This window comes from Myodes glareolus, chromosome 12, assembly GCF_982192425.1.
Source record: "Myodes glareolus chromosome 12, mMyoGla1.1, whole genome shotgun sequence".
Taxonomy (NCBI): Eukaryota; Metazoa; Chordata; class Mammalia; order Rodentia; family Cricetidae; genus Myodes; species Myodes glareolus.
The window spans coordinates 33,455,686-33,472,676 of record NC_142037.1 but is presented as its reverse complement, the minus strand read 5'-3'; the positions used below and the strand labels follow the sequence as shown (position 1 = coordinate 33,472,676).

Below are 16,991 nucleotides of genomic sequence, written 5' to 3'. Positions count from 1 at the left end.
TAGGAGTTGTCAGGACAATCTTGTTAGACTCACCATTTGCTGTAGTAGGTCTGACTGCATCCGACAAGCCTCTGAGTATTGTTAATGAATGGCTCTGGTCCAGGGACCACATGGACAGTAGGGAGGGGTTAGGCAGGAACAGTGTGAAAAAGGCAGCTAGGGTTCCTGCAAGGAACTGGAGGAGACAGTCTGGTAGTGCAGGGCAGGGTCAGCTCAAAACTTGACTCAGGGCTCCACCTTAAGCCTCTTTGCCTGATTCTAAGTTAATAGTGCGGAAGCGTGTGTGAGTAGATTTTCTTGTTTCCAGAGGCTGCTACTAATTACTTTTAAAATATACACTTAATAGTCTTCCCCCTAATTACCAACTTCAAGAGCACGGAGGACTCCGTATTTCCCATAGTTCGATATGGATCTTGATTATCCAGTAACTTTGGTATCATGAATTATTGCCTCTTACCCACATGCATGGACACTCATGTGCATACAGGCATGTGTTGCTTAATGAGGGGACATGGTCTGAGAAGTTCATCTTCAGACAACTTGTGTCAACATGACAGAGTATAAAGTAAGGTAGCTACAATGTCACACAGTAACAGAGTCTTATGGGACTACCATCAAGTGTGTAGCTTTTCAAAGGTGACTGAAATGTGATATTTGGCAGTGTACATGTGTGTCATGTGACATGTGTAAATATGCTTAGACAGGTATATTAGATAAATAGTTTTAATTCATCACTAATAAATGGAATTAAATTTATAAATATATTAAATCTAACATAGTAAGCAGATAAAATGCATTGAATAAATATAAATGTATAAAACGGAGTTGGGGGGCACAGTGCATACATGTAATCGCCAGTAATTTAGAAGGCTGAGGCAGGAGGATTATGAATGTGAAGCTAGCCTGTGAAGTATAGTGGGGCCTTATCTAAAAAACATAAACATTTTATATAGAGATAGACAGATATCATAAATGCAACATGTACATACATAAAACTTTCATATCCGTGAAGACTACTACTCTTTCATATAAAAACATGTCAACATATCCAAATTCTCATTCACAGACAAAAAAAAAATCTATGTGAAAAATTCCCTTATTTATATTCACCTTTATGGACTTCTATATTCAATATTATGCCTCCCTGCCCTACTTCTGAATCACCATCCACGTGGTAGCTGTGAAGGCTGAGGTGGTCCCACTGCGAAATATCATGTGCTTTCATTAAAGACCCGAGGAGCCCAGCCCTAATTTGATTACCGCCCTGTGCGGCAAGCAACCACTGTGTAATGGTGCTCATGTTCCCTTTTACAACCCCCAGCCTGTCCTCCTACTTTCCTAAGCTGCAGTGGCTTACGGTGAATGGGGTTCATATGTGAATTCTGCTAGTACACCTGGGATAAGCATTCCAAGAAAACAGCTCCCCATTTCCAGCCCATGTTGCATTATATTTTATCATTTGGTACAAGGATGGGCACCAAGAAGGCTGTCTGGTAGGCAGAGAAGGCTAGACACAATTGCACGGCAACAGGATGATAATGCAGTTGCCAGGGGCAACTTCAAGAGAATGGGGATGGGGGTGGGGGGCGTATTTGGTCCTTTGACCTCTCCATCTGTGGACCTCACCTGATGTACTCATTCCACGGGATCTCATTTGCTGGGTAACCATCGCAGTCCTAGAGTTGATGTCATTTTGAGTGGGAAAGCCCCTTTCCAGTGCCCTGCACACCTGCTGTATCCATTATCAGAAGGCCATTGTGATGTGGGCCTCAGGGGAATAGCAGCCTGCAGAGTCTACCGTCAGGTAGAACTAGACCCAGGAGCCAGGTTTCCTGTCCCCCGGTTCTCCCTTCAGTCCCATGCCAGCAGCCAAATCTAAGAGTCTGAGCATTGCCTCTGACTTTAACTGTTTAACTTGTCATGACTGCCCTAATGTGCCCTGAACAAGGCCGACACCAATAGACACATGCCAAAGTGGATGAGGAAAAGCCCCAAGGTCTCCACCCTACACAAAGAACTACAGGCAGCTGAGGAAAACTGGGGCCAGAGAGGTGGCCTTTCCCAGGGAGGGATATACCAATTGGTCTTCCAGTGCCAAATGTCAACCTTGAAAACATGCGCAGATAGCGTTATATGAACTGAACAGGTTTTATTTCGGAACATACCTGTATATACATAGATGAATGCAATAACAATAGGTGAAAAAAGAGGCTATGAATTTGAGCAGAGACAGGTGTATTGGAGGATTTGGAGGGATAAAATGAGAGAGAGAGCTGTTGTAACTATACTTATATTATAATCTCAATATGCATATGATACACATATGCATGCATGCTTGTGGGTGCACACACACACACACAGAGACACAGAAAACAGAAGAAGGAAGGGAAGAAAGTGTGCCAGGGACAGAATTGTAACAGTTTATGTGGTTGACCTTATTTTCTGTTTTATTTCCCAATCCTTATAATGTAGGATTGGGCAACACTGCTTGCCATACAACAGAATAAGTGTGCGAGTGAGCCAAGCAGTAGAGACTGACTTATAGACAGAGCAGAAAGCAAACATGGCATTAGTCATAGCAGAGTTACTTTGCTTTTAAGGCAGGGACAGAGACAGAAGGGTGGCTAAGCATGACCTGGTGGGTCAGCATCAGGTCCCTTTTGTAGGTACCTTCTCTGAGCAACTTTGTTAGCGCACTTGCTGGAAACAGCCTCTTTGGGGGAGCTGGGCGATTGTGTCTCCATGCTCAGGTTGGAAGGTAGATATTCCCCTTGATCTCAGCCTTTGCTACATTTGCGCCGTGATCAGTGACTCCATGTTGGCTGTAGTCTGGCCTGGGGGGGGGGACCCCTGCAGGAATTTAATCCAAAGCAACCACATGCTGTCATTTGTCATGGACATCAGAACCCTCTGGTGAGGTTTTGTGTTTGTATTTCCAGATGGTTCTCGCGAGACTTCCGTGGTCTCAGGTCATGCTTCAGAGACTGTCTCTGCTTCCAGCTTTCTCCTTACCTCTCCTGTCTTTCCCAGAATTGCCATGGAAACCTACATCCGCCAGAGACAGCTTATCATGTCACCCTTGATAGCCTCACACGTGATTGGAGAGAACGAGCCACTCACTTCGGTTTTAAATAAAGTGATAGCAGCAAAGGAAGTGAATCACAAAGGACAAGGTACATGGCCTGCCCAGGGTGAGGGGACTTTCGCCAGGGTGGAAGAAAAGATCCTGAGCAAGGTCCCTGGACTGCCCTTTTACCAGCTCTCTGATACCAGACAGCCTTCCCTGAACCCCACCCTCCTCAGGCATCTCCTGCGAAGATCCTCAATCTTTCCCCCTCCCTAATGGAACCAGGCTTGAATGTGGAAGGTTCTGTGGAAGACTTCCCTCCCGCCTTCTGCCCTCTGTTCCCAGTGTTAACTTGAAGTAAATGTGCCAACAAACTGTGACTCAGAAGTGACTATGCACTGTGCCCTCAATAAGCATATTCCTTCATACGTTTTCTGAAACAAGGAGATGGAAGCAACCCAAAGGAATAGCCATTAATAAGAACTTAGAGGCTACCTTGCAGAGCGTTTAGATTTTCTCTGGAGCCTCCATGTACCTGTCTTTTGATGGCTTTGGCTAAGAGAAGTTCTAGTGGAAACATTCCAAGTTCAAATAGTAAGGAAAAATAGTTAAAACATCGGAATTCAAATGCCAACATGGCAACTAGATGTGAAAGAGTTTCAAGACAGTGTCTGCTGTTCACTACCCTGTAACTGCTCTTTAACAGGAGGACAATCAAGAATACACACCGTTACAGTTATTCAGGTAGACAGAAATAAGAGCAATAAATAAATCTGGAAATAATTAGAGTTTTCCCTTTTACGGATGTTTCTTTGCATCTGCTTGTTTACGTATGTGTGGGCACACAGGTAGGAGTGTGCATACCACGTATGTGTTTGAACGTGGAGGTCTGAGTCTTACTGTTTCAGCTTGTCTAGTTAGCTAATGTAATCTGGAAATCCCCTGTCTGTGCCGTTTGGATACTGGAATTATAGGTGGGCTGTTGGCCGTACCAGTGATTCATATGGGTGCTGGGAGTCTAAACTCAACTCTTCAGGCTCGCAAAGGAAGAACTTTACACTCACAACTCATCTCCAAACTCCCTGCTCTTTAGACTTTTTCATTTAAGAATATAATTTGAATTAGAGTAGAACATTTTTATACTAATACTGCTTACATAGGATTTCCTTTTTGAAAGAAAACAGAAAACAATGCCATTCCTTTCTCGCGTCTGAACAGAACAAGCCCTTTTCAAATGTCGCTTTATTTATCACAAGTATCTGTGTGGGTGTGTGGGTGTGTGGGTGGATGGGTGTATATCATTCTAATGTTTAAAATGCTCCAAACCAGATTTTAACAGATTTAATTTAAATATTTTGATTGAGTTTTGTTTCTCTTTGACAACCAGGCAACACTTCATTCCACAAGGCAGGATTAGTTTTCTGACAGGCTAAGCAGGAGAGTGTGGGTTTTATAGATAGAGAAGGAAGGAGACATGGAGAGAGGGAGGGAGGGAGGGAGGGAGGGAGGGAGGGAGGGAGGGAGGGAGGGAGGGAGGGAGGGAAGGAGTAGAAAAAAAGGAAAAGGTAGTTGTTTGGGGGCAATCAGATTATTTTTAATCTAAGGAGTGAAACGAAGGGGGCTTGGCAGGGCCTGTTTAGGACATCTGCTCATTATTCTTCTCTCCTGATTTCTCAGAAGGCCAGATAACAATTTACTTTTCTTTTAAAGCCTTAGAACTTGACCACCAGTGACTCCATTTTATCATCTAGCCCCATGTGTTAGGGGTAGGCACCTAACAAGTATCTGCTAGCTGGTCAGCACTGAAAACTGAAGCCACCCTGCCATGGTGAATTGACATTCTGTGTTGACGCTTCCTCAATGTTTGGGAAACACTGTTCAGGAGCTCCCGGAAGTAGGACTTCCGGGATAGTGGTGGGTACCAGCTTCAGCCCAGATGAGGCCCAGGCATTGCCTGTGCTGGTCCTCAGAGTGTTTACCCTGCATGCCCTGCCCTGTGGCAAGTAGACTCTGGTCCCCAGGTATTTAAACAAGCACCTTGAGTCTGTATTGTCTAACAGCTCCATGAGTTTCCTGGTCTCCCATCTCAGAATTTATAAGGAAGATAATTATTCTTCTGTTTTCTTTAAGACACATTTTTCCAGTTTTTGGTATGATAAAATGTCCACAGACTTCTGCTTCTCTGTGATTTGTGTATTCATGTCATATTTCCTTTTATTTCTCTTTTTGGGGTTTTTTTGTTTGTTTGTTTGTTTTTGTTCTTGTTGTTGTTGTTGTCTTTCAAGACAAGGTTTTTCTGTAGTCTTGGAACTAGCTTTTGTAGACCAGGCTGGCCTCCAACTCACAGAGATCCACCTGCTTCTGCCTCCCGAGTGCTGGGATTAAAGACGTGCACCAACACTGCCCAGCATGTCATATTCATTTGTGAGCATCTTTGTCACTGATACCATTTGACAGCTTTTTACATTTTTTTGTATATCAAAACTTTCAGTTTGTATGTGGACAATTATTTTGCTTTTAGAATTTGTTTCTCTGGCTTAATAAGTGATTAATTCCAGGGGTGGAGCAAAGGCTCGGGAGTTCAGAGCACTTCATGTTCTTGCAGAGGACCTGGATTCCATTCCCCACACCCCCATGGTAGTTCACACCATCTGTAACTCCAGTTGCAGGGGATCTGATCCCTTCATATCTCCTCGGGCACCAGGCATGCATGTGGTACAAGACACACATACAGTCAAAAACACTCATACACATAAAATAAAAACAAATAAATCCTTTTTCAAAAGGTTAATTTTCAAACATTTAACAGCCATTTGCTTTTTTTCTTCTTTCAATGCTTTTTGTTCTGTTTATTTCTGTATTAGCAATTTATCTCAATTAAAATGTAAGGCATTAAGTTGCTTCCGTTTTTAGTAGCAAGAAAAATATTTTTTTTGAAATTAGTTTTTAAAAGGTATTTATTTCCGTTTATATCTGTATGAGTGTTTGAGTATCTGCCACATGTGTGGGTGCCCACAGAGGCCAGAAGAAGGTACCAGATTCCCTGGGAGTGACGAACAGTTGTGAGCTGCCCAACATTGGTGCTGAAATTCAAACTTGGGTCCCTTGGAAGAACAGCAAGTTTCCTTAATCATCGCACTATCTCTCTAGGCCCCAAAACTCATTTCTTTACTTGTGGTTTTTCCCACCTCTGCCGTCACTTCTAAAGATGCCACATGTTGTGTGTGATCCCACAGTTTCCGCTCATGTCTGTGTCTTTTTTTGCCATGACTGCCGCATGATATTCGGCTTGGAATAAACGTACTTTGGCATCAGCTAGGATCATCTTTACTCTTTGTTCTCCACTGAAGTCAGCTGTCTCTGTTGACTTCTCCAGCAAGTCCGCTAGTGAGTTTGAAGGACGTGTCATTGAAATGACGTCACCCTGGGAGCAGTGTATGTTTATCATGAGGTGTCTGGTTGGTTTCACACAAGCTTCTGCGTGTGTGTTGCAAAGATCACACAGAGAACCGGAAGCTTATCTTTTTTCCTTCCAGGTCTTTGGGTGTCATTGAAGTTACTGCCAGGTGACCTCACGCAGGTTCAGAAGAACTTTTCACACCTGGTGGACAGATGCACAGCCATAGCTCGGAAAATGGGCTTTCCAGAAATAATCCTGCCAGGTACACATTTCGCTTGAGTCCTGTTTTATGTTTCTTTTTCGTGTCAGAAGGAAGGACTGCCTCTGTTCAGACAGTTGAGGTGATCTAGGTCCCTAAGAGGCCATCATTTTAGGGTCAATGGCCACAAGAAACTGGTGACAGGGAGTTGCAGCCTCCCTAAAAACTATTCATTGGGCAGGACCATGAAAACACTGTTAAGTATCACCCAGCATTCTCAGCTCACTCGTTCCCATCCTGTTCCGCCCACATGCTTCCCCAGCTTGACTTTTTGCTTTGAAAGCAAGCTGGCGATCCAGTGTCTGCAGTCCAGGAGATTAAACTGCTGCTTCACAGACAAGCGCTTTTCCCCCTCATGTGATCGTCTGTGCTGGGCCCCAGTGCTCACCTCCGTCTCTGTGGGATGCTCTGCTGTGCTCCCATAAGCTATAACTTATAATGCTCTGCTTGCCCATTCTCCCAACGATTTCCCCATTCTTGCTCTGCTCCCAGCCTTTCGCCAAATGTCAACTGCAGTGACCTGCAGTTGTGGTCTCCTGAATCCGCTGACTTTACACATTTAATTCTCTAGTATCGATAGTAGTCCAAGGGAATTGTACTCAGAGGAACTGGATTGATAATTCTATGAACTGATTTGTAGTCATGAGACTTGTGGACAGCCAGTCATACCACATTTGAAAAATTCTAGAAAGCCAACTTGCTGCATACTACATGGGAACAGATCTTCTGAGAGTAACTGGGGTAACTTTTTCACCTTTAGGAAGTTAAAGGGAGTGGCAGCTTGTTAAACACACATTGCCTGAGTGTGCAGGGTGTTCTAATGAACACTCATAACATGAAGAATAAGAATCTCTGTAAAAGGGAGGTGGTTGTGTCTTTTATCATAAAAAGACATCCATTCTTCTTCCATTGCAAACCTGTTTTCACCCAACTATAAATTCACCAGCATTTGGGGGAAATGTTTTGCTTTTTTTATTGTTTAGTTTTGTTCTTGAGACATGTTCTCAGAGTGAACCCAGGATGACTTGGACTTGAAGCCATCTTCCTGCCTCGGTCTCTGGTTGTTAGAACTATAGCCGTGCCCTGCTGCAACCAGCTGTCTTGCTGCTCAAACATTTAGCTGTCGACAGTATTCCCTTGTAAAGACGCCTTTACTGTTAGGCAAGACAGGAATCTGAAGCTAGAGGAATGTATTTTTTTATACAAGTTGACTTTATCTTGGAAATATTGAAGTACTTTTTTTATCAGCGGCATTGACTCAGAACGCCAGGGCTGTAATAGACTCTAAAACCCCACCTAGGGCAATGGTTTCTATGCTACTCTGTGGGTCAGCTCAGTAAGATTCCCTGAGGAACCCTACAGGACAAAGTGTATGCGTTCAAGATGTCACTTGGTGGAACATTTGCTTAGCATAGATGAGCCCTGGGTTTCCTTCCTAACACTGAGAAAAGAAAAGAAAAGAAAAGGAGAGGAGAGGAGAGGAGAGGAGAGGAGAGGAGAGGAGAGAAGAGAAAAGAAAAGAAAGAAGGAAGCAAGCAAGCAAGCAGGCAGGCAGTGGCTAGCTTGATTGAGTGGTGCCTGCCTGCCTGTAATCTGACCACTGTGAACCCTGTGGAGGGTGAGTCAGGAGGATCATGAGTTAGAGGTCAGCCTAAGCTACCCCTGGAGATTGGTCATTCGCTCCTCTGACCATTGCCTTCTCTTCCCACCAGGGACATCAGAGTTCCCTTTATCTATTCCACTGGGACCTTTTCCAGGCACCTTCTGTTTTCCTTAGTCATTCTTCAGTGTCTGGTCCTTAAACCCTGCTTTAGTTACCAAGGGCCGTCTTAACAAACACCACAGAAAAGGGCCCATGACAGTGAGGATTTACTCTTTCACGTTTCTGGAGGCTGCGTGTCCAAGACCAAGGCATTTGCTTGGATTCCCTAGGCTTGCAGACAGCTATCTCTCTCAATGACTGTGCTCTCATTTACTTTTATAAGGGACATCAGTCGGATTAGAAAATGACCCAATTTCACTTTAGTTACCTTTTGAGTAAATGTCCTGTCTCCAAATACAGGCATTCTGAAGGCCTTGGACTTCAACAAATGAATGGAGGGAGGCCCATTTCAGCCCTTAATAGGTTAGCTTTCTCTGTCAACCCTATTCTGTCCCCGGGTGAATGGACACTCATTTGACATATATCTGTCGATTGCCTTTTGTCCCCATCTTTAGCACAAAGTCCTTTGGACTTCAGGCCATCTGGTCATCTGTTTCCTCCATCACGACCCTGGCTTACTCTTTCCACCCCCGACTTGGTCACGCTCTTCTTTCCTTTTAACGGGCTACTGTTTTCACAGTGGGACTGCCTGTCCCTGTGAGTGTACTACTGGTGTTCCTGGGTTGTATTTTTTCAGGAACCATGCCCACATTCAGCTATCTGTAGAAACAAGGGGCCTGAAAGACACTATTAAAAATCTGTTGGACAGCCTAGCAACATATAATATGTGCATATTATTAGACATGTCTTCCTATATGTGGCAATGAGTTACTATTGAAAAGACTTGGATTTCTGAAGTGGCTCATTGGATAAAAACTCTTGCTACACAACCCCAATGACTTGTAGAATCCTTGTAAAAAGCCAGGTGTGGTGGCTCATATTTGTTATCCCAGACCTCCTCCAGCAAGACGGGAGACAGGGGAATTGCCTGGAAGCTTGCGAGGGCAGGGCAGCAGTTGAAGTAACAAGAGAGACACTGCCTCGAAAAGAACATGGAATGGGGAAACTGAGTCCAGAGAAGTTGTCCCCTGATCCCCACACTCATGCTGTGTGGCAGGTGCATGTACATTTATGTGTGCGTACACTAATAAAAAACAACTTAATCTTTTTAAAACATGTTTGTAAAAAACATCTGGATATTTAGCAAAAGGTGGAACGAGAGAGCAGTAAAAGACTTCCGTGGGATGAATAGGTCGTCCCCACCAGACCATTTCCTGTTTAGTTTATCTTCTGCGTGTTGTGTCGTGGAACTTCGGAGTGAGTTCTCAGCAGCACTCACCAGAGGCTTGTCATGTTGCAGGCGATGTTCGAAATGACATTTACGTCACCCTGATCCACGGGGAGTTTGACAAGGGGAAGAAGAAGACACCTAAGAACGTGGAGGTGACCATGTCTGTGTTTGATGAAGACGGTAGCCTTTTAGAGGTACGCAGCGTCCCCCACAAATGTCATCATCATCACCTTTGCTCTGTAGTGGCAACAGGCTGCTCTTCAGAGTCCTGCCAGTGCTCCCCATCTCGGGGTTTAGCTCTTCTTTTCTGGGGTTTTGTTCTTTGGTTTGTTTATGTTTTTTTAAGAAAGGGACTTGCTAGATAGCTGAGGCTGCTTCAAACTTGTGGTCCTTCTGCCTCTGCCTCCTGAGTGCTGGAATTATAGGCATGTGCCAGCATGCTCAATGTTTTCTTATAAGGAAAATATATAAAACCTGACGAATCTGTGATTTTTCATGGCCAGTTTGATGCCTGGAGCCATTTAGGTTTATTTTGATAGTTCCCCTGTGCAGAGATATTACAGGCCACTTAGCTTTAGGTTGTCCGGTTCTTTGACATTTTCAAGCTTGAGCACAGTGGCAAAAGTGTCCCAAATGTCTCGAAAGCATTGCCATTACTTGGGCCAGTCGAGCCAATAGACACCTACATGAAGGAGCATTGTGAAGCTACCCTTGGGTGTAGGTCAACCATTGGTGATTTCCAGTGTTAGGCATTAGAACCCTACACCCGAATGAAGTTCTTTTGTAGGGAAATGCAGACATTAGAGGCAGAGCCTGAAGGGGAGCCAGGTATGCTATCTTTCAGTCCAAAGCTCCTCGGACTCTGGCAGCTTTCCGGCCATATAAACAAGGACATCTTAACTTTGACTTCAGAGGGTCGGGAGGCAGGGTGGCCACAGGAGGCCTCTGTCACCCCAACCCAATTACTTTGGGATCTACAAGTCAAAGTCTAGGCTCCTGAAGCTCTCTAGATGTCCTGGAATGATGCTCCCCAAGTATTCAGTCTTTGTGCATAATTCAGCCGTTATGTTTCTTTAGAAGCAGGAAACTCTGTGTTTAGTAAAAACACTGCAATTCATAGCATGCAGTACTTGGGGCTGAGGGGACTGAGGCAGGTTTTTGGTTTGGTGTGATGTGATGTAATGCACACCGGATGCAAAGTGCACCCACTGCATGTTCAGAATCAAGGCTGCAACCACGTCTCCCAGTGCATCGAGGCTGAGCGCTGCCAGGCTCTTCTCAGATCCACTACACCTCCGCTTTTGAGTTGTGTTTTGGTTCTTAGACATTCCGAAACATTTTTCTCTAGCCGTATTTTATTTCACCTAGTATCATCTCCTTATTGTGTCTTTCCAACCAAAGAAAGCCATTCATCCCGGTGCTGGGTACGAAGGCGTCTCGGAGTACAAGTCGGTGGTGTATTACCAAGTCAAGCAGCCTTGTTGGTACGAGACTGTCAAGGTGAGAACTCTGTTTCTAGTCCCTTCCGCTGTTGATCTTTGTCTAGATTCCTGTCTACTTTTTAAATCTCAAATCCTTCTTATCATATCTGTAGTAAGAGATGAATGTGATGGGCTGAAGTGGAGGTGGGGGGGATATGATCAAAATACGCTATATGAAATTCTCAAGGAACTCACCTTTTTTTATTTTTTTGTTTTTATTTTTTTATTTTTTGGATTTTCGAGACAGGGTTTCTCTGTAGCTTTGGTGCCTGTCCTAGAGCTAGCTCTTGTAGACCAGGCTGGCATCGAACTCACAGAGATCTGCCTGCCTCTGCCTCCCAAGTGCTGGGATTAAAAGCGTGTTCCACCACTGCCCAGAGATACTCCCCTTTTAAAAAGCCAACTTGGTGTTTAAGTGTTCTTTCGAGTATCTATTTTTAAGAAACCCACCATTCTGAAAGAATATTCTCATTCATAAATATATAGAGACTGGAATAAAGAAACTTGTGGCCATAGGAAGGTGGTGGACTGCCAAGATGCTGCGGACAAGCATAGATGTTCGCCCTCTTCCATCAGCTTCCCATGTGTTGTTCTTGTTGGCCCCTGCTCACATGTTCAGGGCCTCTTCACTGTTAGGAAGGGTTTTGTGAATTGCAAAGTGCTTTCGGATCCTTCATCTCATTGTAGGCTCCCAGTAGCCTTAAAACTAGACAGTCGAGTAGGATATTGCCGTGACCTCTTCCCCAGAAGGTGGTAGCCACAGGGAAGTGACTCCTAAGGTCCCTGAACACCTTGGGGTCAACCTAAAACAGGTCACTCTAAATGTGGGGCTGCTGTAGCACCTATTGTGAGATTGGCAAGGTTCTGTGAGGGTCTAAGCAGAAAATCCACAGACAGAAACATTGTCTTCATATCTCAGGAAGCAGTTATTTTTCACATTCTTCTATAGTCTGTATTTTTTTATGATGCTGTTCATATGAATTTATATTGTGATTTTTTTTGTTTGTTTGTAGTTCTTACTGTGACTCTGGCTGTTGACTGAGGTTTCTGTCCTGCCCGGTCCTGTAGCCATTCAGTCCCAAAGAAACACACAGAGGGCTACATTAATTATAAATTGGTTGGCTTAGTAGCTCAGGCTTTCTTATTAACTAACTCTTACGTCTTACATTAATTCATAATTCTTGTCTGTGTTAGTCATGTGGCTTGGCACCTTTTATCAATGACGTGTTCTTATCTTGCTTCCTCTGCATCTTGGTTGACGACTGCAGACTGAGCCTCTCCTCTTCCCAGCATTCTCCTGTCCTGATCGCCCTGCCTATACTTCCTGCCTGGCTACTGACCAATCGGCATTTTATTAAACCAGTAGAAGTGACAAGTCTTTCCAGGGCACAAGACTATTGTCCCACAGCATCCGGCTATCCTAGAAACTGGCATAATGCTCAGGCTTGCCTTAACTGAGAGAGATCCACCTGCTGAGACTAAAGGCACATGCCACCACTCCTGGGCATATTGTGCTTGTTAAAGCTACTTATCTTAGGCATTGTGAACTCCTCTGGGTTTTAGATGTGAATGTTGTTACACTGTCTTCTGGAACTTACTATACTACTATCTACTACAGAAAACTTCTCCAACCAGGTATTTTGTCTTCCCTTCTCTTATAGACACCAGTCACCACTGTATCTGTATGGGACCTCCAACTGGAAAGGTCCTATGTAGACCTCAAAATCCAGGTTTTGTCCCTCTGCATGTCAGGCTCATAATGTGTCTAAACTCCAAAATTATGATCAGCAGAGTGGTCTCCCTCTGAGATTCTTCCTGCCTGAGAATGGCTATGAGAATGAAGCCTGCTTTAAAGCCTGGGTTCTCTGAAGGAACTTGTGCTGAGATAACATACAAAAGCCAAACCTAAGTCCCTTTTTCTCAGAATACTTAAGAGGGAGGATTTGTATATGGTCACTGGGAGCAAATGGTAAAAACTTCAAGCAGTAGACAGGCAAATTATACTGATTGGAACAGTGCAGAATGTATGCAGAGCCAAGACATCATGCTGTACCCCGTCCATGTATATGGTCCTGCGTCAGAAACATGCCTTACAGTTGAGAGGACTTGACCCCAAGTCAGCTGTGACTTCTGACTCCTCCCCTCTCTGCAGGTCTTCATTGCCATAGAGGAGGTCACACGCTGCCACATCAGATTCACCTTCCGACACAGATCATCTCAAGAATGTAAGTGTTAGGAGGGCTGAGGCCGCACACTCCCATTTCACACTGGACTGTTTCCTGACATGCTTTGTGAATTTGAAAAGAATTTGAAAAAGTGAAAAAATTGGCCGTTTTAGATCAGAATTCATAAGGTATCGGGAAAATAGAATAGTGTTCTGCTTTTATTTTCCAGAGTGCTTGGGATTGAATCCACAGCCCTGGAAGTGACAACTTGGCACTTGAAAGCATTATCCCTAGCCCTATACTTTTGTAGCTGCGTATTTTTGAGACAGGGTCTCAATATGTAGCCCAGGGTGGCTCCCAACTTACATTCTTCTTGCCTCCGTTTCCCAAGTAGCTGGAGTTAAGAATATGAGTCACCAAATTCCAGCTTCATTAAAGGAGTTAAGGCAGGGGAATGACCATAAATGAGCCTGATTTGAGTGTTCTCCCTCTTACTGTGTGGAGAAAGTGTTGGATGGCAAAGGCGTGAAGATAGGAGGAAGGATTTATGGGATAAACGGATGGGGTGAGCATGCCTTGGCCTTGGATAGAAACAGGGCGTGGAGAGAGAAAGGGACCAGACTACATAGATATGTTGTACATGACTTTGATTGACAGGACTGAGATTGGTCAGTACCACAATTCTGGTTTGGATGATTCAGTAGATGGTGGTCTTATTTGTCAAGCAATATAGAAAATAGACCATATGTGAAATATCAGGCATTCTCCGTTTGGGAGCAGCTGTGACACAGACAAACTTGCTGCTGGCCTGTGTTTATTATCCTGTGGTTGAACGTCACACCCCAGAGCGAATGTGAAATTAACCGCCACAGCCATCTTCTCTTGGTGTCCCTCTGCACGACTTAGGCATATATTTCTGTCTTTTCAGCCAGAGACAAATCAGAGCGAGCTTTCGGGGTGGCCTTTGTGAAGCTGATGAACACGGACGGCACCACCCTGCAGGATGGGAGGCATGATCTGGTGGTATACAAGGTGATGCTCCTAGAACCACACACCAGAATGGCTCAGTACACACCTACACACCTGTTCCCTTTGAATGGGGTTTTTCAGGCTTGTTTGGGGTTTATATGATTAATTTCAGAAAGTTAATGTGTCCACCCTCTAAAGTCTAGAGGGCCCCCGGTCATACCTTTGTGGTTTTGGCACCTCTCGTGGAAGAATGAGTTGCATGACTGTTGAGTTGTCTAGGAACATCTCCCTGTAGAGTAGAGGGTGTGCCTTGGTCCTTATTAGTAAAGGGCGGGGCCCTGATCCTGTTGTCCATCGTCCAAATGACATAGACAGTGGAGGGCTGTGCCCAGCTAGAACCTGGCAGGGTGTCATATATGTGGTTTTCATACCATTGTAATCAAGGCCCCATTTCTTTACTGTCTGGGCCCTGCTGCTTTTCCTTTCAGAAGGACTCACACTTCTGAGTCCTACGCCTATTGAGACTTTAGAGTTTAAAGTACATACCGGGAGATCTGTTCCCCAGCAATATTTGGCAGATCGCAGCTGATGCCTAGCAGGCAGCTCTTCTGAGTTATGCCTCACCCGTGAACATTCTCTTTCCTTAGCATGCCTTTAGTCTCTCAATAGTTTCAGAATTCACAGGGAGCTACTCTTTTTTCCATTGGCCCAATGCAGTATACACATGTCCTTGTATAAAGTTCAAGAGGATCAAACTCAACCTATTCTGTAATGTATGTATTTACTTCTGTCAGAGAATGGGTTCTCATTTGTAGTTCATAACTTACTGCATTATTATTCCATGATCAAGTTATTTCTTCTGCCAATTCTGTAGGAAGATAATGTCTAAATTATAGGGGATTATAAATGTAATTTGATAAAGTCACACATCTCCTACTAAGAATGGTCATGTTCTTCTTGGGGAGCATCTTTCTTATGAGCATGTGAGTCATATTGCCCAGTTTCTGCTTTTTCTAACTTGCTTCCCCTGCAGGGTGATAATAAGAAAATGGAAGATGCTAAATACTATCTGACCCTGCCTGGGACCAAAGCAGAGATGGAAGAGAAAGAACTCCAGGCATCCAAGAACTCATCCGTCTTCACACCCAGCAAGGACAGCACGAAGGACAGCTTCCAGATTGCCACCCTCATTTGCTCCACAAAGCTCACTCAGAACGGTAGGTGTGGGGACCCCAGGGACGCAGATGATCCTGATCCGGTCCTCCTAGGCTTCTTGCTGAGACTCGTGGTGCTAGTTCATGTGGCCCCAGGTCCTGTTCTCCTGCGCCTTTTGTGTTCTTGTACATCAGTAGCTGATTGTTTTTTCCTCCCTTGAGGGACTAAAGAGGATCACAAGGTTTTCTCTGATTTATATGAGAAACAATAAATTGCAATAACACCCGAGGTACTTCTTAAATTAGCTACCATGAAGGGCAGTTCATTTTTAAAAATCTATTGTGTGTATATGGTATGCGTGTGTTCATGTGTGTGCAAGCAAACATGTGGCACCTTGTACGTGTATAGGTCAGAGAACACCCTCGATAACAGTCCTCACCTTCTGTTTTGTTAGAGACGGGGTCTCGTGTTTTCTACTGTGTAACCCAGGAGCACTGGTTATAGGAGCACTGGGCTCGTTAGATCTGCCCTCCTGCAGCCAGACTTATGCGGGTTCTTGAGATCTGAATTAAGGTCTTCCTACTTCCATAAGAGCACTTTCACGCCTTGAGCCATTTCCCCAGTCTGTCAACAGTCATCTTTTCTAGAAAATTCTGTAGCGATGTCTTCTAATGTCTGTGGTTTGTGTTCTTCCCAGTGGACCTGCTCGGCTTATTAAACTGGCGCTCCAACTCCCAGAACATTAAACACAACCTGAAGAAGCTGATGGAAGTGGAGGGAGGAGAGATTGTTAAGGTACGCCTGTGTGTGCGCAGCCGCAAGTATGCCTTACTGTCTCACTAGTCCAACCATTCCAGTTAACCCAACATGAAATCTCAAACTTAGTAGCGACATGGCCAAACCGGTGTGCCAGCCTTACCAAAATATTTGATTCATAGCTATTCTCTTAGAACCCAGTGACTCTTCGCTTGTTTTTCCACCACATGTAGCAGGATGAAACCTGAGTGACCTCTCTGTTTCTCTCACTGGCAGTTTTTACAGGATACCCTTGACGCGCTTTTTAACATAATGATGGAAATGTCAGACAACGAAACCTACGACTTCCTTGTGTTTGATGCACTGGTAAGCCGTTTAGCATATTAGCCAGTGTTTGTTCTTCGGTAGCTTGTTTCTAAAGAACCATGAATACTGTCAAGCAAAATTATTTGTATACAGCTCTCTGAGAATTTCTTTAGCCTAAACTCTGAGAAGTCCAGTTAGGAACAGACAGCTTCTCTTCCAAGCTCTTATTTTCTATTTGATCTCACCTCTTGTAACATGAGGGCCTGCTTGTTTTCTGTTCTCCCACCAGGTCCCACAAATTGCACAGAGGTCTATATTAATTATAAACTGATGGGCCCATTAGCTCAGGCTTCTTATTAGCTCTTGTAGTTTATAACAACCCATTATTCTTATCTGTGTTAGCCACATGATTCAGTACCTTGTTCAGTGGGGCAGGTCAC

At 44.3% G+C, this 16,991-nt stretch overlaps 1 protein-coding gene across 1 annotated transcript in view; it reads left to right on the top strand.

Moving 5' to 3' along the window:
* Positions 1-16,991, top strand: part of Dock5 (dedicator of cytokinesis 5) — a 182,989-nt gene that overhangs the window by 104,867 nt on the left and 61,131 nt on the right. The window contains exons 12-20 of the mRNA XM_048422301.3: positions 3,031-3,173; positions 6,604-6,729; positions 9,789-9,913; positions 11,121-11,219; positions 13,353-13,425; positions 14,294-14,397; positions 15,368-15,551; positions 16,187-16,284; positions 16,522-16,611. Of these exons, the coding sequence (XP_048278258.3) occupies positions 3,031-3,173; positions 6,604-6,729; positions 9,789-9,913; positions 11,121-11,219; positions 13,353-13,425; positions 14,294-14,397; positions 15,368-15,551; positions 16,187-16,284; positions 16,522-16,611 (1,042 nt within the window). The remainder of the gene's footprint in view (positions 1-3,030; positions 3,174-6,603; positions 6,730-9,788; positions 9,914-11,120; positions 11,220-13,352; positions 13,426-14,293; positions 14,398-15,367; positions 15,552-16,186; positions 16,285-16,521; positions 16,612-16,991) is intronic.